The sequence below is a fragment of the Passer domesticus genome, chromosome 17, assembly GCF_036417665.1.
Source record: "Passer domesticus isolate bPasDom1 chromosome 17, bPasDom1.hap1, whole genome shotgun sequence".
In the NCBI taxonomy this organism is placed as follows: Eukaryota; Metazoa; Chordata; class Aves; order Passeriformes; family Passeridae; genus Passer; species Passer domesticus.
The window spans coordinates 10,636,373-10,657,102 of NC_087490.1; the positions used below are offsets into that span (position 1 = coordinate 10,636,373).

Below are 20,730 nucleotides of genomic sequence, written 5' to 3' on the forward strand. Positions count from 1 at the left end.
GGGGAAGGGCAGGGGCTGCTGCTCCTGCTGTGGGTCCTGACACACTCAGGCACATTTTATGGCCGTTTGTTGGGGTTGGGTTGTTTTTGAGGAGAACAGGAGGAGTAGATGCTGATTGCCAATTGTTTTCCCATAATGACACTTGTAGGAATATCTAGCTGACACAAGGAATGGCTGGAGCAGCCATGAGCCTCCCAAGGCCCACAGCCCAACACCAATTCCTGCTGGCCCAGAGCTCTGTGGATGCTGCAAAGAATGGATTGGGGTGAGGAGAGGCAGTGGGCTGTGCCAGAGGTCTCTACAGCAGGTAGCAGGAAATTGTGGTAAATCCAAATTCTCTTCAATCCCTGTTGTGTGCCCTGGAAAGCGTGGTGAGATCTGAGGTGCCCTCGAGGCACTGGGGTGTTTCTGTGTTTTCTCCAAGGTGAAGTCTGTCCTTGCCATCCAGCTGTGGAAAGGCTGGTTTTCCACACAGGTCATTTTTGCCTGTTCCTGGTTTGCTCTGGATGTGTCAGGGCTGTTGTTGTGTTCAGCTCCGAGTCAGGCTGGCTTCAACAACAACACATCAATTTTCCTTGGAACATCAGGACCTGGTCCCAGCAGAGCTCAGGCTGCAGGGGAACACGGGGGTTTTATACACACACCCTTTGTGGTGGGATTTTCTCCTTAAACCCCACAGTCCTCACCCAAAAGGGGCTGGATCTGATGAGCTCTTAGGTACAAATCTTCCCCCATTACCTGTTGCTGTTTACTGGACTCAGCTGAAACTAAAACGCCCAAATTAACTGGAAACCCCCAGGCTGAACCTCCCTGCCGTGGGTCCAGGGCTGTGCCTTTGCTGTCCCACTCCAGAGCTGTTTTGGGGTGGTGGTTGAGGGATGGGGTTTGCAGCTCCACAAGGGTGTCACCTGTGCTCATTCTCCATCGCCCTGGAAGGAGAACAGGGATGTGTGCTTTGGGATGAGGTGCTAGGAAATATTTCAGTTGCACAAAAAGGTTTAAGCACTTTTTAGAAGGAAATCCTTTCAAAGAAAGAAATACCTTTGGGTTTTAGAATTGAAGAACTGGAGAGATGTTTATTTCTTGGAGAAAATTAGGAATATTTCCAGTTTGTCCCAGCAGAGGTGCCACAGAGATGGGTCCCAGGTGCTTTTCACAGCTAAATTTTTCTGAGAACTTCCCAAACCAGCTTGTGTTTGAGAGATTGAGGGGAACCCTAAACATGAAAGGCCTCTGACAAAGCACGAGCCTATAAATGAAGGCAGATTAATCCAGGCCCGATTCCTGGATTTTGCAGCCCACATTGGTCCCTGGACCTCCATAACTTCATGGGACCAATCTGTGTCCGTGCTCAGCAGCTCTCTGCGATCGGCAGAGCCACAATTTAACTTCGCGACTCTCCTGGATCTTTGCTCGTTGTTTCGTGTGATGGGAACAAAAGTTTAAAAACAATGGAGGAAAAAAAAAAAGTTTAAACTCCATCCGGCCTGTGCTGTTTCGGCAGCTCCCGCGGAGGGACGAACCGCGAGCAGCCGGGGGAAAAAGGCTGCGGAAATGGGAAATGTCGGAGCGGGGCCGTCGGGGATGGAAGGGGGCCTGGCTCGGGAACCCGCTCGAGTCTGTGGGGCGAGGTGGGGAGGAGGAGGCGGCGGGGCCGCCCCCGGCCGGGGGGAGGCGGGGCCGGGCCGGGGGCGGCCCCGCGGCGGCGGGAGGCGGCGGGCGCAGCCGGGACGCGCACGGTACCGGGGAGCGGGGGGAGCGGGGGGCTCCCGGGGCTCGGCCCGGTGGGTGCGGGCTGGGCTGGGGGGGTGACAGCGGGACCCTCCCGGCGCTGCCACGTCCTTCTCCTCGGGGTCCCGGGGCTCGGCCCCGAGCGCCGTTCTGCTCTGGGCGACGCCGCGGCCGCTCCGGTCAGTGCCGGGGACGGGGGAGGTTGGGAAGCCCGGGGGTCCTGGATGCTCCATCCGCTGGCGGCTCCGCGCCCCGCGGCAGCCCCGAGGCCGTCCCGCACGGGGCAGGGGCTCCCTGCCCGGGGCCGCTCCCCGCGGGCTCCGGTGCCGGAGAACGAAGGTGCTGCCCTGTGACGGCACCGTGGGACCAGCTCCCTCCTCCCGGCAGGTGACGAGGCGGCCGGAGCTGGGAGCGGAGCCCACCGCGGCCCCGGGGGCACGGGCGGGCCGCGGGAGGCTGGTGCTGAGCTCCCCGGGCGGCTCTGGCAGGGACGGTGCCCGCAGAGGGGATGGGGACGTGCTGCGGCAGGAGCGGATCTCGGAGGATTTGTGGGCCAAGGCTGCAGGGCTGCCCAAAGAGGAAGGGAGGCTGGCGGGGTTGTGATAAGAACACGAGAGCCTGTCCTGCAGCCAGGCACGCAGCCCGTCTGAAGGCCTCCGGGTCTGCTCCTCCAGCAAACTCGGAGTTTCACTCATATGGTTTTCATTGCTGGAGTGTGGCCTTAATCAGGAGTTTGGTTTGGTGGTCCAGCCCCTCGCTGGGTACCCGCAGGGATGGGCTGAAGCCGGGATGCCTGAGGGTGAGGTCAGCTCTGAATGGAGGAGATGGAGAGGACAATGTCACCCCCCTGCCAGGCTGGAATGTGGGCATCACCTGCTTAATTTGTCTGCAGAGGCCGAGATGACAGAGTGTCACTGGTGTTAATGGAGGGAAATTATGGCTGTTCCTCATCTCGGCAGTGTGGCTGGAGGGTGAGGATGCTGCGGTCAGCTTGACCAACAGCTTCCCTGGACCAGTGCTAGAAACACAAGGGCAGCTGCCCCCACCTCCATCACGAGGTGCCAGATAAGGGCTGGAGCTTTTTGCTCCTGTAATCAATGCTTTGTTTGGAGAAGTTTGGAAATACCTTGTGAGACAGTTCCTTGTTGTAGAGCAGCACGGCGGGGTGCAAACAGAACTGGGAAGGCAGCAGGGGCTCAGTGTGGAGCTGGGGGAGGTGATGCAAAACCAGCGGTATCACCATGAAGCAACTTCCCCTCAGCAGGGCCCAGCCAGCTGTGTCTGAATGTCACGCTCTTGTCACCCTCGCTGGGTGAAAAAATCAAGATTGGGCATCCTTGGATAGCCCCAAACGGGGAGGTGACACTCTGCTCTTGTCCCTCAGACATTGGCAGGGTGATGCCAGCTTGATCCAGAGCCATGTCCAGGTACCTGAAGCACTTCACGGTGGTGGGCGATGACCCCGTGCAATGGAGCAACGACTATCGGAAATGGGAGGAGGAGGAGGAGGCTGGGGAGAAGCAGCCAGATGCAGAGATCAAGCTGGAGCCCCCCAGGAGACACATCTCCTTCCAGTACATGATGAAAAAGCTCTTCAGCTCTCACAGGTTTCAGGTGAGGCAGAACAAACCCGGGCCAAGGGCGCTTGTGACAGCAGAGCTGCTGTGGGACAGAGCTCAGGGAGAGCACTGAGGTCGTGAACCCCACAGTGCAAAGAGCAGCAGCTGCTTCTGAGCTGTCCTGTCGGAACAAAGCAACTCTGCTGCAGGTGCAGATGTCCCCTGAGAGGAGACAAGCCCCAGTGCACAATCACCACGGCTCTGGCACGTGCTCTCCTCCCACTCCCCGAGCCCCCCACGCCAAGCGGGGTCTGGTGGGGAGCCAGGTGGTTCCATGTGGAATAACTCACCATTTGGGGCAGCAGGAGTGGGAGCAATGGGAAGCTCCATGAAACACAACCAGCCAAATCAGGGCTGTGGGCATCAGGGTGTGTTTAGCTGAAGGGTTACATTGGCTCCTCTTGCTCCTCTGTCTGTGCTGACATGGGATTAATGTTGGTTCTTCTCCTTCAACAGATCGGGGTTGTCTGCTTGGTGATCCTGGATGCCTTGTTGGTTCTTGGGGAATTGCTTATGGATTTGAAAATCATCCTTCCAGACAAATTTAATATAACCCCAAAGGTAAAATGTGGGGAAGTGTCAACATGAACAGCAGTTCCCTCCCTTTGGTGTCTCAAAACCCCCTGGATAGGCTGGGCAAGGCAGGACCTGGACTTCCAGCCTTGCTGAGCTGGTGGTCAAGGAAGAAAAGTCCTCAGCCCTTGTCCTTGTAGAGCCAAACCAGACGTGCCCTCAAGCAGCAGAGGCTTTCCAGCCTGCTCTGCCTGTGTGCACTCTGTGGGGCTTCCTGCCTTAAACTTGTGCTCTTTTCCCAGGTTTTCCACTACCTCTCCCTGTCCATTTTAACCATCTTCCTGGTTGAGGTGGGGTTCAAAGTCTTTGTCTACCGCCGGGAGTTCTTCCACCACAAGTTCGAGGTGCTGGATGGGATTGTTGTCATCGTGTCCTTCATCCTGGACATCGTCCTCATCTTCCGCGAGCACGAGTTCGAGGCCGTGGGGCTCCTGATCCTCCTGCGGCTCTGGAGGGTGGCCCGGATCATCAACGGTGGGTGCAGGGCTGGGCTGCCTTTGCCAAACTTCCCTGAATGACCTGGGCTTTGTTCCTTCCTCAAACCCAGCCCCAGGGGTTTGCTCTCCCAGAGAACTCAGAGTTCCCCCTGTGAGGGACTTTAATCAGGCTGCAGTTTCTTTGGAGCAGTGACAATTGCTGCTTGTGTTGGTGTGATGCCTCAGGTGCATGGCAGCCAGGCACGTTCCCCCTAAAATAACTCATAATCTGTTCCTGCACCCTTCTCCTGGACAGGGATGGCTCATGTTCTGAATTTCCATTGTAGGATCCTTTTGGCAGGGGAGGCCCTGTCTTCCTGAATTTGCTGCTACAGCAGAGTAGATTTTAATGCTCTGTTCTGCTGTGACTCCATTATCCCCTCCAGGGATGCTGCAGGGAATGTCCTGATCTTACTCTAGATCCTTCTTGCTTGAATTCAAAGGGCTTGCCATAAAAAGAGAAATAGAAAATGTCCCCTAAAGCCTGCTTTAGTGATTTCACTGCTGTAACTGTGAATTGTTGCAAATAGGTGTAAATTTGGACATATCTGAAACAATCAAACATTTTCTTCCTTCTTGAGGAAGGAATTTAGGGATTCCAAAGAATATGGCAGTGAATGATCTCAAATTCCTGCATGAAACCTCAGCTCAAGCTCTGACCTGTGTCACTTTTGGTGGGCGCTCCATATTTGACATAGCTGGGATCAGAAAAGGGGATTTCTGGGGATGTTCCCATTGCCCTCAGCCCCTCTCAATGGGGAGAAGGTGCCTGGTCAGCAGCTGCAGCCAGAGAGAAGAGAGATGTGAGAGCAGCTTGTGGCTTTCCTTAGTTCAGAGTGAAAGTCAGAGAGAAACTGGATTTGCGTGGGGCTGTGGGAGCCACGGCGGCCTCACAGCACAGCAGAAATTGCAGTACTGGGTAAATCCCCTCATCCTCGGGTGCTCCAGGCTCCCTGCCAAGCTTTATGCCATGTCCACCTGCTTGCAGCAAAGAGGGACAAAGGGAATCTGCCCCACGCCGCGGTGTTGGGTGTCAGTGCCTGGGCACGGCTCCTGCCGATGTTATCAATGCAAACGAGCAGCAGCGCTGCTTTGTGCTGGAGAGCTGAACCCCCCGAGCCCCAACCGTGCCTGGAGCGCTGGAAATCAGCCACGAGCCAGAGGAGCTGTGGCGGGAGGGAGAACGTGATGTTCTTCAAGCTCTGATGTTCTTCAAGCTCTCATCGAGCTGCTTTGTTTTATCTCTGTGGGAAGAAATGCCTTCGGTGTGGGGGCTGAGTTGACATGGAATCACCTAGTGGTGCTTGCAGAGAAGTGACACCTCTGCCGTGAGGGGCACTGCCTGCTCTCCCTGCAGCTGTGCAGGGTGAAGCACAGCCCTGGGGACCTGAGGATGTGCCAGGTCCTCATCGGCCCAAGGGTGGAGGAGCCCTGTGGCCCAGGCCTTGCTCTGCTGTCACACCTCAAACTGCTAAAACACAGCAGAGCTACCCCAGGGCTCTGCCAAGGGAGCAAATTCAGGAATTGAGTGACATTCAGAGTGATTAATTCAGCTCCAGGCCGGGCTGCCTCTCCCCAGCAGGGTATCATATCCGAATCCCCCCCGGTGGCTGATTTAAAACCCTTCCTCATTAAGAAAAGCACTTGGGAAGGGTGGTTGAAGCTGAGCTGCAGAGGAACACGTTTAACTCCTTAGAGCCTGTGTGCTGTCAGCTCCTGCTCGTGGCTGTTTCACAGTGTAAAGCAAAGCCCCTGTGAACTGTTCACAGGAATCATTCTGTCCGTGAAGACCCGCTCGGAGCAGCAAGTGTCCAAGCTAAAGCAAGCAAACCTGAAACTTGCCACCAGGGTGGAACAACTGGAACACAGCTGTTTGGAGAAGGTAAAAAAAAACACTTTTAATTTGGGTTTACCTGCCAATGGTGATCCTTGTGCAAGGTTGGCACTGCTGGCTTGGTTTCTGAAGCAGCACAGCCCTGCCCGTGCCTCCCTGGGCTGCTCCTCCTCAGAGGAATGATGTCCCTGCCTCTGTCCTACTTCTTCTGGCCAGGCTGTGCTGTTTTCCTTCAGCAGGAGATACATTATAGCAGTGGGAAGATCTGTGGGAAACTGGGAAGTTCCTTGTAGGCTGTTAATGATTTGAATTTTGTCTTCTGCAGGAGCAAGAAATCGAGAGGCTGAATAACATATTGAAACAGCATGGACTCCTCAGCCAGCAAAAGTAAGAGGCCAGTTTTCCAAGGTGGGAATTCTGCTTGGAGATTGCAGTGTTGGAATCTGCCAGCTTGACCTGAAAGGTTTTTCTGTCTCTTTGCTTCCTCTTGTACTGTGTTTTCTATAAACATTTTCTATTTGACCCTGCTTTGATCAGACCTTGGGATGGCAAAAAATAGTTCTACTGGAAAATTAATCACACACAGTCCCTGTAAACAGTATTTTTTTCTTTTCTTGTACAGTTGTACAGTCAAAACTTCAAAATAATTTAATAAAGACACATCTTTACAAGCTATACATCCAGAAAAGTACCACTTATTTAATTTTTTTTTTCCTGTGATAACACCCTTTATTTGCAGCAAACTTGCAGTATAAATGATAACAACCCAGGCTGAAAAGGTAATTTCTTCTCCAACAGCTGCCTGCTCATCATCAATACATCTCTTTGCCAACCATTCTTTTCATACTGTTGGTAGTTTCCTCATTTCTGTTGCTGCTTGTGCCACTTTGTTATTTATATAACATTCATTTCAGAAACACCAACACACCACTCCTTTCCCTGACAAAGAAATCAGCCCCAAAATAGAGGCAAACGTGTGCCATCTTACATCAAACAATGCCTTGTTCCAGCAGCAGATCCCAGTTCTGATACTGCATTCCCTCATCTCTTCTTCCCTTTTCACTGTTCCCTCACAGCCCATGGGGCTGAGAAGTTCTTTGTTCCCACAGCTCATAAATCCATGGATTAAAAGAACTGAAATATGTAAGAACAGATGTAGGTGAGTGCACTGCTGGGAACAGTCAGACTTCAGAAAAGCCATAAAAAAGCAAATTCTAAAGGGCCAGGCTGGTGTTTGAATTTTTTCAGGTACTAGAGTTTCCCTGTGGAGAGGCTGTTTGAGAGCTGAAGAGTGAGATTTAAGAAGTGGGAATTCTGAGAGAAGGTGACTGCAGCAGGTGTCTCCAATGGATTTCAGCCCCACTCAGCTGGAGGGGTCACTGAAACCACAATTCAACTGTTCAGGTTTTTTACCAAGGGTAATTAATTAGTGGTGTGGGAAAAATAGCCAGAAATATGTGGCTTAATCATCTATGCAAGGAGATAAAGCAGAGGCCTTATCTAATAGCACATGATGAGTTTAATTAGCAATTCAGCTCTGCTGTTGTGGGATAATGAACCTGCTTTCCCTGTGTATCCCTGTGCTCTTCCCTTCCCCTCCTGCCTCTGCTGGCCAGGCTGGGGCTGGATCCCACGTGCTGTGACTGGGCCAGAGCCACCAGCAAGTTCAAACTGCAACCTTTGTCCTCTCTGCAGAGTTACAATTGGGTACTTTCCACTTCAGGGGGGGTTCTTCACCCTAAACCTTCTGAGAACCCTCACAAGGTCTCACCCTTCCTCTCTTGGCCAAATTTAGCCCAGTATCTTCAACTTAGAAGAAAGTGATGGCCCATCATAGCCACAGGATAAACAATGGACTAAAAATAAGATAAAGCAGAAATGTGGGGGGTTTTTATGCATACTTACCTTAGACAAAGGGATAGAAAAAGTCAAAGGGTAACTTGATGTTAATGGTGGGCCAAGCTTTGTAGCTTGGCTCTGCAGGTGAAGAAATGTCAGTGAAAACCACAGAACTTGTTATAGGAATAATCCTTTCCCTTCCTGAGGGAAACTGCAATGAAAATACAAACAGGACTCAGCTTCAGTTTTCTATTTGTGCAGTCATTTATTTGATCTGGGTTATATTTGCTAAAAAGGTTTGGGTTTTTTTTTTTTATAGTTCCATGTTTCTTTCCATAAATGATATATGGATTTTTATTGAAGTGTGTTTTGGCAAGGAGCCCACAGCTGTGTTTGAGCTGGAAGAGAACTGCTGGGTGTAAATACATTCTAATGTGAAGTGCTGCCTTTAGATAATGAGATTATCTGGGTCATTGTCACACAGCTGATACCCAAGGAAAACAAGCCACTTGTTTTATCTTAAATCCTGTAATTTAATTACATACCTGCCTCAGTGTGGTGGTAGTGATTGTGGCTGTGACATTCACTATCCTGGCTTGGGGGTTGACCAGGGATCCATATTTAGTCCACTTCACCTCTATTCCCAGTGACACAGGTATTTGGCAGGAGCTCTGCAAAGTGTGAGAAATCATCTCATTGTCTGCCTTGTGAAGAAACCATCACAGTAATTAATTATTCATGTTATTAAAAGGGTAGAATGTCCCCACAAAGCTCACTGAGGAGGTTACCAGAGCAGATGGAGCCTGCACTGTTTCTGGGCAGGACAAAGTCCTGAACTCTGCCAGGGCAGAATTTTGAAGTCTACAATCTTAAATGTTTTTATGCATTTCTTCTTGAACTGTCACACTTCTGGTTACAGAAACCATTCACTCTTTAGTTGCAAGAGACCATCCACAATCTTATATTGTGCTTCTCTCTCTTACCCTGGCCTGGAGTAAGAGAGGAAACCCTGATTCTGCTCCTTCCCTCTGTCACCTCTGGTGCTTCATCCCTAGAAGAACAACATTCTAACCTGTGTTTAAACAACTCATTTTCTACCCAATATGTTGCCCTGATTCATAGCTGAAGTGCCTTGATTAAAGATAACTTCTAGAGCAAGACTGAAACCCTCTGTGAATATTCCATGAGTTTCTCCCAGCTTATTTCTGCATTCCCAGCCCCATTTTCTCCTCCAGTTGGTTCCTGCATTTTTAGGGTGTGAAGCTGAGCTGATGCTGCAGCACAGGCACAGCTCTCGTGAGGCTGGAGGGGTGGAAGTGGTTTAACTTCACCTGCTCTGAGATGTGGAGCTGAGTTATTGGCACCCAGTCAAGCACATCCTGGGCTTGAGAATTCCCAAATGAGGCCACGTACTCAGGAAAGCTTTGGCCCTTCAGCACATCAAGGAGGGTCTGAGCCAAAGGCTGGCATTTCATAGCTGCTGTAATTCTTCCAGAAAACAAAACAAAACAAAAAAAAGATGAGTTACAGCAAAATCCATTGGTTTGGCACAATCATAATTTCTCCTTGCTCTCTGCTCTGTTCAAGCCTTCTGGCTACAGTTGCTAATGTACACAATCTTTCCAAGAGAAAGACCATTGTTAATTAAATGACATTTTTTATAATTAAATACTCTATTCTCAATACTCCTCCAGCTGTATAAATGGCCCAGGACCTGAACAGAGCCTAAGGGAAAGGGTTGTCAGAGGGTTAAAAGCATTAAATTAAAAAAATACCAACTTCTTACCGTAACTTACAGCCTGATATCATGTTATAACCAAATAATACTGGGGCTCTGGCTCCCTGTGCTGCCAGGCAGTCCTGGGTGGATGTGCTGTGCAGAATGGTGAGTTGGCTGTGTTTGTTACTGCTCTGAATGATGCCAGATGTAACACACAGTTAAGGGAAATTAAATGCTTGATGGATATCGGGACAAAAAAAGAATCCTTAATCATATCCTTAAAATATAGCAGCAAATGCTATAATGGCTCAAGATTCCTCTCACAGTGTGAAAAAGCACCAGGGTGTGCAATGGAGGGCTAAATGTACCTCACTGCACAGTCCCAGGAGATTGCAGTCAGGACTGAGTCATCCCCTCCTAAAACACAGCCAGAAAAGCACATTTTTATTTTTGGTAGAGAACAGATGTATTTCATAGATGTCTGTGCTAGAAAGGGTTTGTGAGGATGGACCAGAGCAAGTGAAGCAAACAGAAATGCAGCAGGGAAAGGATATCCTTGAGGCTGGAATCCTGCTCTGACAGGCAGCCCCACAACATAACCAGGATTGCCACTGAGAGGAACTGGCTGCGTGTTTTCCTGCAATGCAAACAGAGTATGAGTTCTTATCCTGCACTGAAGTGGTTGGAAAACACAGAAATATTTCAGTTATTTTAGGAGTATGATCTGCCTTGAATGATGAGGGCAAGACTGTAAGTAAGGCTTGGCTTTCTCTGCTATAGTCACAAGCTGGGGCTTGCAAATGTGACAGACTTTGGAGGCCTTCATTGCCCAGCTCTGAAATGCTGCCTCATCTGGGCATCCAGGGCAACTTCTGCTTTACCTTGCTGCTAACAATCGTTCTGATTCAAGTTTAATAAGTTTTGTAATTAAATGTCTTTCACCAAGTCACCCATGACATCTCCACAGTTACCTGAGTGAAGCTGATTTCGAAGCTCTGCTCTATTGAAAGTGCTTCTCTGCTAATTGCCCCCAAGACAAAAGCAGCAGCTGCTTCTATTATTTCTCCTGTGTCTGTGTAGGTAATGTGATAATTCACCTGAAAATTAAACACTTTAGATATTAATTTGAATAAATACATAAGAGAAACTAGAAAAAAAAATATTAAACCATGCAAGTATTTTCTTTCTTCGTTGCTTAAGAAACTCAGCTCCAGGGTGGGGATGGATTTTATCCTCTAGAGGCTGAAGCCTCTTCACAACTGACTTCTTGATAAACCTAAGCACAGACACAATGTTCATCTACTTTAAAATGAAAGATGATGTGCAGCATCTATTCCTCTCTCTGTCATTAGTGCACCTGAAATCATCTTCTCCCAAGCATAAAGTAAATTCCAAACTCATGTCATTGCCTGTTTTGCCACACAACACAGAAGTTATTTTCAGCCTGGCTCCATGTTATATTGCACAGAGTTATTATTTTGTTGCAAAACACTCCCTTTTACTCAAAATCAGTGCTTCTCCCATGAAACTTACTTTGAAGATGTCACAATGTATGGAAACTGCAAGGCCTTCCTGACAGCTGTGCAGTTTGGGAATCAGAAGTGATTGGATAGAAAAGCATAGATGCTTTCCATCAGCTCTGAGGAGGAAAAGGCTGCCAGACCTACCCCAAGAACTGCATTGATGCACACTTCATCCACAACCCTTGGGAGCCTCAGGACTTCACCACTGCTCAGGAAAGTCCTCATTCCATTCAGGGACTGGACAACTATGGACTGGACAGTAATGTTCACCTGAAAAACAGACTCCTGTCAGCTCTGAACACTGGGTATAATTAATTTTGGCTCTTTCTGTGTTATTATATTTGTGACCTTTCCAGGTTCTGTTCCACAGCAACAGCATGCAGTAATTCTCTGAACAGCTGCTGTGTTACAAGTACTGCTGAAGCTCAACCAAAGGGTCTGGGTTTAAATAAATAAAGAGATTTTCTTGATAAGAGGGAGTTTTATATGAGAGGAATGTATCAGGCTTGAGTATTTGCAGGCAGCATTTTATCTTGGAGTTGCTAAGTATCATTACTGATGGCAAATGATGTAATTTTTTAAATGTAAAGATTTGATCAGTGAAAAATTCCCACTGACTCTAACTTAATAAGAATTTTGCCCACAGCTCTTCCAACTAATTTAGAAGGATACTTACCATCTGACTTGATCTGGGCACCTGAGGGAGAATAAAAGGACAAATTAAAGCAGTAGCAAAGGTCTGACCTATTGCACATAGCAGCCAAGTAAAGCAGGTAAGGCTTTGTCTATTTAACTCTTTCTCATAGCAATAACTTTTATGTTATGGAGTTAATTGGATATAAATCAGAGTACACAGGAAGTGTGAAAAGAACTGCCACAATCCTATACTTTTCTTCTGGCTTTTAGAATTATTCAGAGACCACCAGTTTAGGAAACCTGCCAGGCTGTGCTTCCCAAAGAAATGAAGAGCTTTTGTTTTCCTGTTCCATAGTTTTATGGTCTCTAAACCAACAAAAGAAAAGCAAGTATCTCTCTTATTATACAGGTGCCCCACTGAAAAATTTCCACCAAAAATATTTCATGGAAAGGCAGAAATGTCACACCAAGGTCATCAATCAGGTAAATATACTCCCATGGAGCACCCTTTTGTCAAAGGTTTTACTTTTCTGACTTTCCAATGAATGTTTGAGTCACATCTTGGGGAAGGGACCAAGGATTGGACTCTGCTCATGAAGCAATTCTGCAGAATTATGATGGGACACTGAGAGCAGTGACTCATCTCCTGTCCCAGCAGGGAACACGTTCCTGGGAGCTGCAGACCTGAAGGTGGTGCAGGTACAGTTTGTCACACATTTATCATCTCCAGGTACAGCCCAGCCATCAGAATGAATAAAAATCTCTGTCAAGATTAGACTCATCCTTCAGGGAACAGTGCTATTTCTGACTGGGCTAGGACGAGTGAGCACCACTCCTGCAGTTGTTTATCCATGGCTGGGGTGATGGATGATGTCTCTGGAGGTCCCTGGCAGCACTGCAGCTCCCCCCAGCAGGAGGCAGGACCAGCTCAGTGCTTTGGCAGCTCCACACTCCCAACCCCAGTGAAGCTCCACTGGGAATCCTGCTGGGAGATTCCAGCAGTCCCCAACACTCCTTGGATCTGCTGCTCAGGCCAGGGCAGAGAGCAGAGATGATCTGCAGCATTTCCCAAAGCGTTGTTCTCACTGCAGCTGCCCATCCAGGCAGGGAGGGTGGGCTCCTGGGGGTGGTGCTTTCTGTCCCAGTGCTCCCAGTAAGGCTCCCTCAGTTACTGGTTTGCCGTTTCTTTTGCCGGCAGCTCCACCTGCTGGCACGGGGAGGGCTCCTGCTCTGCCCTGCGGCCACCCTGTCCCCAGTGCCATCACTTTCCTGCTGTCACATCCCACCTTCACCTCTCTTTGGCAAGGAAACCTCCCCACTGAGCATCTCCAGCAGCTTCTCAGCCTTCCCCAGGTCCTGCATCTGATCCCTCCTGACATGCAGCGTGCTCTGGGCAGAGCTCTGACCCCTCCTGAGCTCAGCCATTGCCTTGGCAAGCAGCACAGGGATACAGGGTTATGGATTTTCCAGTCAGTAAAGGAATTAATCTTTAAATCAAACCCACTCAGCTGCTGGAGCCCGGCCTGAGCCACTCTTGCTCTTCTCTGGTCCTGCAGCCAACAAGAACTAAATTTGGGAGGAAATGGAGACACTCAAGGCCCTTCTGAGGCAGTGCTTTCCTCTCTTCTTCCACAGCAGGAGGATCAAAAGCCAACATTTGGGAGCAATCCTTGGCTGATTTCAATGAGATCCTGAAGGAGCAGGAGAATGATCCCATCTGTGAGGGTGTGAACTGCTTAGTGGGCTTTCCTTGCCTTTGGGAGCTTTGGAATCTGTGAGCAACCTGGAAGGGGTCTTTAAGCAGTTACTCACTGCTAATCAAATGAACTTAAATAATTACATAAATTAAAAATTTTAATGGTGAAGAGATTGGCTTCAGCTTCTGGAAGGCACCATCAGGTTAAGGTATGATGTATTTCAGTTTCATTTTTTCAAGAGTGATTTCTTTGTCTTCCTGAATATCCTTACAGGGGATTTATTTGTACAGAAGACATCATCCCCAGGTCAGAAAGGGATTAAAAAGTAGGCAAAGCCTTGAAAAATAACCCCAGATTGGATTTTAGCAGGCAGGATGCAAAGAAACTTGCTCTCAGTCATGTAGAAGGCTGTGTCAGCCCCCACTATAACAAATGAGGCTTGGAGGAAAGGGGCAGATGCAAAGGATTAAACCTGACAGGTTCCTCTTTCAGTACAACATTTTAGCAACTCTTTAAAACTTAGATTTCTTAGAATGATGTGTTCTGATAAATGGGCTTCTTGGAAAAGCCTGAACATGCTCAGGAACATGAAACTGCACTAGATCAGTGCCATGACCTTGGCTCTTCAAAACTATTATTTTTTACTTTATCTTTGACTATATTATTTATATTTGGCTAAGCAAAGAACAGTAAATGCTTCTGTTACCAAAGCTTGAAGTAAAAACATTCCCCAAGGCTTTCTGTATAAAAGTCTGCTGAACAGGGAGATGTTTCTTCCCAATCCACAGTTTAAAAATCCAAATAAAACACAATATCCCTCAGCAAACAGAAGTTACTTCATTCTGCAGATGCAAAAGATATAAAATATGAGTATTTCAGCTATATGACTGTTTCAAATCATACTTACTGCCAAAATGCTGGAGTTGATATAAAACAACATGCTAAGTGCTTGAATGCTGTCACATTTTTCCACACTTACTGATCTAATGCATTTTGTAGCTTGGTTTACTAAAAACCCTGGAAAAAAAAAAGTCACCAAGTATTAGTGGAGGAAGTGAAAGAGCAATTATGAAAAGCATAAATGAAAAACAGTACAAGAACAAGCAAAATTGAAAGTAAATGTCATCTCTATTGCAGATAAGGTTTTATGTGAGCTTTGAATAATGAAACTTTTTATATTCTCAAAAAAAACGCTATGAGAAAAAAAATTACTTCTTAACAAGTAGAAAGAGCTTTATGAAAATTACTTAATTTTTGAATCTCTTGATAAGATTTTTTTTTCTTTCACAAGAGACTTCAGTCTTGTAATCACCACCCTGACTGTTATGAGACCACATTTAATGATGACAGTGGGGTTTGGGAAATGCAGGTGTGGGTTTGGTTGTGGCTTTTTTTTCACCTCCACCTCTGCAGATTTTCAGGAAATTGTGTGAAAGGTTAAAATGCAGAGCTCAGCCTGCAAATCTGACCTGTGAGAGGAATCCTGGGCAAAGGGAAGCTGCCAAGGCTGCCCTGGCAGGGCTGGCTTGGTGCAAAGCCCTCCTCCCTCAGGGTGTCACCCTTGTACTGTTTGATTAAACCAATTATGCCAAACAGAACATTTTCTTGTTGGATAAACAACCCTTCAACAAGATTCTCAGGGATTTACATATCGCACTTTGGATGTTTAATAGAGATGCAACACAATTTCCATTCCATGTCTTAAAAATCCAAACAAACCAGAGAAACAGAAGTGATTTGAAAATCATCTCTTTATGAATCTTTAGCTGAATTCTCCATGGGGAGTGTGCCAGCTTTCTGACTGACTAATCTAAGAGCAGAATACTAAAAAGCAAAAATTTGGGATTCAAGTGCATTTTCCAACCTGCAGGATTTGCATCAGAGCACCAAGAAGAGACAACAGGACTTGGCAGCCTTAGAAATGCATCCTCTGTCTGGACAGGAACCCCATACTGCCAAATAAAAACCACAGTCAGGTACACAGGTGTGTGTCACCCCATTTTTATTAACAACAAATATGAATAAAAGCAGTATTTATTTCCACAGGATCTCTCAATAATGCTCTGTGCAGCAATTTTTCAGTCATTGCTACAGCTTTATGCTGAAAATAGCAGAAAGTGCCTTATTTTTCAAAGATCTTAAAAATCTAGTTTGTTTTTAAAGTAACTAAACACAAAATATTACATTTCTTCTTTTTACTTTTCTATATTTAAAGACCTACTTTTGCTTCTTCCAGTAGAACAGCATTATTTAAAAGCAGATGCAAACATTGCTGATTTCTTCTTTCTGGAATAATCTAATACTAATTGCATCAAATATCATTTACCTCCTATTGAATCAGAGATAATTTACCTCATATCTGGAAGTTTCATTGGCCTCAGGGGGATTTTGGGCATCTGTATCCAAATTCCAGTTCTCAGGCTCAGCACTGAAAGTAGCACCTCCAAATTTATCAAGCAACTGATCAAAATTTTCTGCAGTTGGGATTTCAGGGGATTTGAGGTACAGGGCTTGTTTATCTGTCAAAATATTTAAAGAAGGAGATAATTTAAGGAAAAAAAAGATATAGCAACAATACTTAGTAACAATGAGACAACTTTAAACATGAATCATTTAGGATGCTAAATTATTTATTAAAAAAACCCCAAACTATTTTGTTTTTTCCAACAAAGACCAAGAGTAGCAGATGTTTCATTCCACGTTTTCACAAGTGAAAGGATCACAACATAAGGACTGTGAGCAGACAGAATTATCAGTTTCCTGAGAGGTTTAACAAAACAAAAATAGTTTTAAATTTAGTTTTTTCTGGTACCTAAAGAGCCTACAAAAAATAACATCAGAATGCTTAATATTGCCTACAACTCTACGTACAGTTTGCAGCATGAATGCAGAAAATACTGGGATTGACTTGGTCAATTAATTGAAATATCCTTTCTGGTGGATTTGCTTCAACATCAAGAGAATACACAGCAGCTTTCTGACTGCACAGCTGGCTGTCACCTCTGCAGAGAAACAAAAGAAATGAATGACCCACTAGAAGTTAGTGCTGGCCAGATTTTAAAGCTCTTTTAATCTACCGAGGCAGCACCAGAAAAATTTAAAAAGCATGGAATTACTGACTTTAACATAATTTGTAGAACAACTGTGCATCCTTAGAAGGTTCCTATTGTTTTATACTCTGTGCTTAATATAAATAGTAGAGAATTTTCCTACATGTTTTATTTAGCAGAGGAAAAGGTGAGCAGCAACATGAAGGAAGGTAAGAAACAGACTGGGGGAGGGAAAACCAGTGACAATATGAGAGGGAAAATGCCAAACTGGGTGGGAAGCAGATGTTGAGACCCCAAAAATGCAGGGCTGCCCCAGAGGCCACACACAGCTCAGCAGCACTTTCATTTCTACAACCCAAGTGGGATGTCAGAGCAGGAAAACAGGTCAGTTTTGTGGATGTTGGAATAATATCCAATTTGAGCAGGGAATGGGAAGAATTCCTGCTTGAGATGCATGTCAAAGAAATGGCAGAGTGAGGAACAGGAGGTGAAATAATCATAATGTCTTGGAGAAGTATTTAAGGCTGTGCCACGGGCTCATCCAGAGCCCAGAGCTGCAGGAGGATGTGCCAGTTCAGAGCCTGGCAGCCCTGGTGTGTCCCACATGCCACAAACACCAGCTGGTGATCCCAGTGGAACTGGCACTCACAGAGCAGCTGAGGACAGGCCCTGGAGAAGTGAAATGACTTTCAGAAATTTTGAAGCCTGGAGTTAAGCTCTTCCACGAGGTGAGTCATTTGTTACCAGGATCCCACCATAAATCCGACCCACCAGGATCCCACCATAAATCCGACCCACCAGGATCCCACCATAAATCAAACCCAACAGGATCCCACCATAAATCCAACCCACCAGGATCCCACCATAAATCCGACCCACCAGGATCCCACCATAAATCAAACCCACCAGGATCCCACCATAAATCCAACCCAACAGGATCCCACCATAAATCCAACCCAACAGGATCCCACCATAAATCCAACCCACCAGGATCCCACCATAAATCCAACCCAACAGGATCCCACCATAAATCCAACCCAACAGGATCCCACCATAAATCCAACCCTTCTGCTGCTGTTGCAGAGATCTCACGGCCTCTGCCTTGGGATCAGCCAAAATAACACAAATATGCAAATGTAGATAAACTCTGATGGAAATAATGAGACCCACAACACCTGCAGACACTGAAAATCCCCTGGCTTTTCATGCAAAATAAACGTTTCACACAAAAGGATTTGGGCAAAGAAACACAATTTCGTTTGAGGCATTTCTGGTTGACAAAGGCAGCACAGTCATCTGAGGCAATTAAAGTGTCACTCAGGAGGGTGTTGATTAGACCTCTCTGATCTATATAAATATCCACAAATGGGGAGCAGGAGTCTTTTGTGTGCCAGAACAATAAGAAACCACAGTCTGGCATGACTGCTAATTCAAATTCCAAAGCACCAAGAATAAACCCAGTGCTCAGATTGGCATAATTTATACAGAAGGTGGGTTGAAAAGCTGCACTTATTGTTCTGAGAAGTCACCAAGACATTTTTTGCACATTATGATTCTGAAGTGAGCTTTCTTAACTCCTCTTTGAGAAGATGGAGTTGGGTGAAGGAGTTTTCAGATTAAATAGCAAAGAAACAACTCTTGGCTTTACTTTTTTGGTATAATGTTACATTTTATTGTTTGTGAAGTGGCAGTGGGGGAGCAGGTTGGATGGTAACTTATAAAATTAGGGTCAGAAAAACGCTCACACTATTTCAACAAGCTCTGAATTGATTGTGCAGCTGATATCATAAATTACCAAAGAGGTCACTGAGAAATGTACTGATAAAAACTGGTGATGTGCAGAAGTGGCCAGATTGGTGCTTTGGGATCAGTTTTTTAACAGCCAGACACTGCATTGACCAAAGTCTAGAGATGCATCACTCCTACCCCCAAAAATCAGCACCACCTAAACACCCACAGGGAGGAGCACAGGAAAACAGGAGGAAAGAGAGGGAGAGAACTGGGTAGGGATGGATTTGCTGCTGTGCCCGGCTGGGGCCAGAGCGCAGCAAGGACTGCTGGAAGGGACAGGCAGCACAAGGAGAAGGATTTTGTGCCTTCAGGCTGTTTCTTGCACTCACACGACCACGGGGACGGAGCACGTGGTGAAGAGGCTGAAGTCCTGGGCGCTGCAGTCGGGGTCGCAGCAGCAGTTGGTGTCGCACTGTGCCACCAGCAGGTCGCAGACACAGAGCCTGGCAACTGCCACAGAGAGAGGGGTGAGAGCTGGGGGGGGACACCGCGGCCTCAGCGCCTCCCCGGGCACCTTTCCCTGGTTCTGGTAAAGGATTTCTCCAAATTCAGCCTTTCTTGAGGGTGTTTTTGAAAGCCGTCTTTTCTGCTGCTGGGCAAATTTATTTGGAACGTGTGGATAAAAACAAGCCATACTAAAAAATCTTCCCTGAGAAACAAAATCCATCAGGGATTTTGGAGGTGTGAAAATCTACTCAGCCTTGCAGAGGAAAAAAAAAAAAAGAGATACCGACAAGGTGTGTTTATCTGCTTGTTTCAGCTCATTGGGAAGAAAAATAAAATATTTTGGAAGAGCAGAGATGATTACAAGTTTTGGGGATGGCTCAGGGTCCAGGAATACATTTTCCTGATGTGCCAAAACAACCATAATTGACTTCTTTGAAAGTGTTTTTTCTCTCTGTTTTTAGGTACTGTGAAATATTGTAATCACAGACAGAGCAATTGCCAATAATTCTGTAAACTGGCTCAGTAAAATACACTTGGCAAATTCTTCAGACTCTCTGAGGTCCTCAAGTTTATAAATTCAAAGAACAGATATTATTCTACTGAAATGTTTTAGAGTTGCTGTTCTATAATTAATTTAGACTTAAGAATAGCACAGAATGAGGAAAATTAAGGCCAGAGTTTTATAAGAAAGACATTCAAAGAGTATTTTCACAACTAATTCCTTTATTTCACTTTGGCTGCTGCCTGTTTCCCCGTGGCCCCCTGGATGTTCTCTGACCACCTGAACAGCATCCAGGTATTTCCTGGAATCTCTGAAGTTCTGACTGTTCTGTTGGCTGAGCTTAGCCCTGGATCCTCAGCTCACCCTGCAAACAGAGAAGTTTAAACACGGGTGATCAGATTGCAAGGTTATGTCTGTGAGATTAGGGATTTAAACCCCTTTTCCCTCAGGAGGCAGCACTGGTGGCTTTCCTGGGGCAAGTAACCCACGGAAAGCTCAGCTGAGGGCAACACCACCCTATATAAAACCGATATAAAAGTGTAGCAAATTATAGAGCAGGAAACACCTTGTGAGAACACAGTAACCAAACTCGAGAACTCTGCTTTTACCACAATGTATCCCCAGCTCCGGGGCTGAACCTGAGGCAAAGTGCGCAGCCAGCCCGGGCTGTGGGGAGCCCTCCAGAGCCTGCCCTGCTCCCACACCGACCCTCAGCGCTGTGGGATGCCCTGCACTGCCATGTCCTGCCAGGGCCCTCAGCGCTGTGGGATGCCCTGCACTGCCATGTCCGTGCCCCCAGCGCTGTGGGATGCCCTGCACTGCCATGTCCGTGCCCCCAGCGCTGTGGGATGCCCTGCACTGCCATGTCCGTGCCACCAGCGCGCCCGGGGCCTGCGGGCCGCGCCGGCTCTGCCTTCCCCAGGAAGCTCCGAGCGGCCTCGGCTGGAGCTCGCAGGGCTGCAGAGAGACCCAGACATCCCCCGAGAAGCCGGGCGGGTGCGCCGGTCCCGCGAAGGGGAGGCCAAAGGCCGAACGCCCGAGGGAGGCCGCGAGCGGGGCTCCCCTCAGCCGGAGGGCACCCACCGTCCGTGACCGGCGCCGGCGCGCTGCGGACCGGCGCCTGTGCGGCATCACGAGTATCTGCAGGCTCCGCGGCCGGCTCTTCCGCCCGGAGCGGCGGCGGCGGAAGGAGGAGGATGAGGACAAAGGACACGCCGAGCGCCGGCGGCGCCGCCATGGCGGCCGCCCTTAGCAACGGCGCGTTGCTAGGGCGCGCGGGGCATGGCGGGAAG

General features: G+C 47.5%; 2 protein-coding genes across 5 annotated transcripts; one reads left to right on the forward strand and one right to left on the reverse strand.

The window, feature by feature from the left end:
* The first annotated feature begins 1,660 nt into the window (after window positions 1–1,660).
* On the forward strand, window positions 1,661–6,908 carry HVCN1 (hydrogen voltage gated channel 1). Of its 2 annotated transcripts, none has more exons than XM_064393110.1 (6): window positions 1,661–1,739; window positions 3,116–3,345; window positions 3,807–3,911; window positions 4,166–4,397; window positions 6,169–6,281; window positions 6,559–6,908. In XM_064393110.1, exons 2-6 carry the CDS (start codon window positions 3,151–3,153, stop codon window positions 6,622–6,624), a joined length of 711 nt encoding a protein of 236 aa, XP_064249180.1. In that variant the 5' UTR covers window positions 1,661–1,739; window positions 3,116–3,150; the 3' UTR covers window positions 6,625–6,908. The 2 variants fall into 2 exon arrangements, with proteins under 2 accessions (XP_064249180.1, XP_064249181.1); XM_064393111.1 differs by lacking the exon at window positions 1,661–1,739 and adding an exon at window positions 1,809–1,910.
* TCTN1 (tectonic family member 1) lies at window positions 6,909–20,710 on the reverse strand. Of its 3 annotated transcripts, none has more exons than XM_064393091.1 (15): window positions 20,522–20,710; window positions 18,819–18,939; window positions 16,520–16,650; window positions 16,001–16,167; window positions 15,513–15,600; window positions 14,556–14,665; window positions 11,992–12,012; window positions 11,460–11,585; window positions 10,764–10,889; window positions 10,345–10,429; window positions 9,859–9,997; window positions 9,404–9,560; window positions 8,618–8,743; window positions 8,139–8,283; window positions 6,909–7,367 (listed from the first exon to the last, which is right to left on the reverse strand). In XM_064393091.1, the coding sequence occupies exons 1-14, from the start codon at window positions 20,673–20,675 to the stop codon at window positions 8,140–8,142; spliced, it is 1,695 nt and encodes a 564-aa protein (XP_064249161.1). In that variant the 5' UTR covers window positions 20,676–20,710; the 3' UTR covers window positions 6,909–7,367; window position 8,139. The 3 variants fall into 3 exon arrangements, with proteins under 3 accessions (XP_064249161.1, XP_064249160.1, XP_064249159.1); XM_064393090.1 differs by having other exon boundaries at window positions 18,819–19,802; window positions 20,522–20,660; XM_064393089.1 differs by having other exon boundaries at window positions 18,819–20,664.
* Between the last annotated feature and the right edge of the window lie 20 nt (window positions 20,711–20,730).

Bases quoted from the DNA above. Each gene is read 5' to 3' on its own strand.
- TCTN1 (XM_064393089.1), bottom strand. From the start codon at position 19,156: ATGGATTTTGTTTCTCAGGGAAGATTTTTTAGTATGGCTTGTTTTTAT. The intron at 12,013-14,555 runs GTAAGTATGATT...ATTCTCCCTCAG, and splicing joins TCAACTCCAGCATTTTGGCA to GTGCCCAGATCAAGTCAGAT. The intron at 9,561-9,858 runs GTAAGAAGTTGG...GTTTTCTGGAAG, and splicing joins ATATCAGGCTGTAAGTTACG to AATTACAGCAGCTATGAAAT.
- HVCN1 (XM_064393110.1), top strand. From the start codon at position 3,151: ATGTCCAGGTACCTGAAGCACTTCACGGTGGTGGGCGATGACCCCGTG. The intron at 3,346-3,806 runs GTGAGGCAGAAC...CTCCTTCAACAG, and splicing joins TCAGCTCTCACAGGTTTCAG to ATCGGGGTTGTCTGCTTGGT. The intron at 4,398-6,168 runs GTGGGTGCAGGG...AACTGTTCACAG, and splicing joins GGTGGCCCGGATCATCAACG to GAATCATTCTGTCCGTGAAG.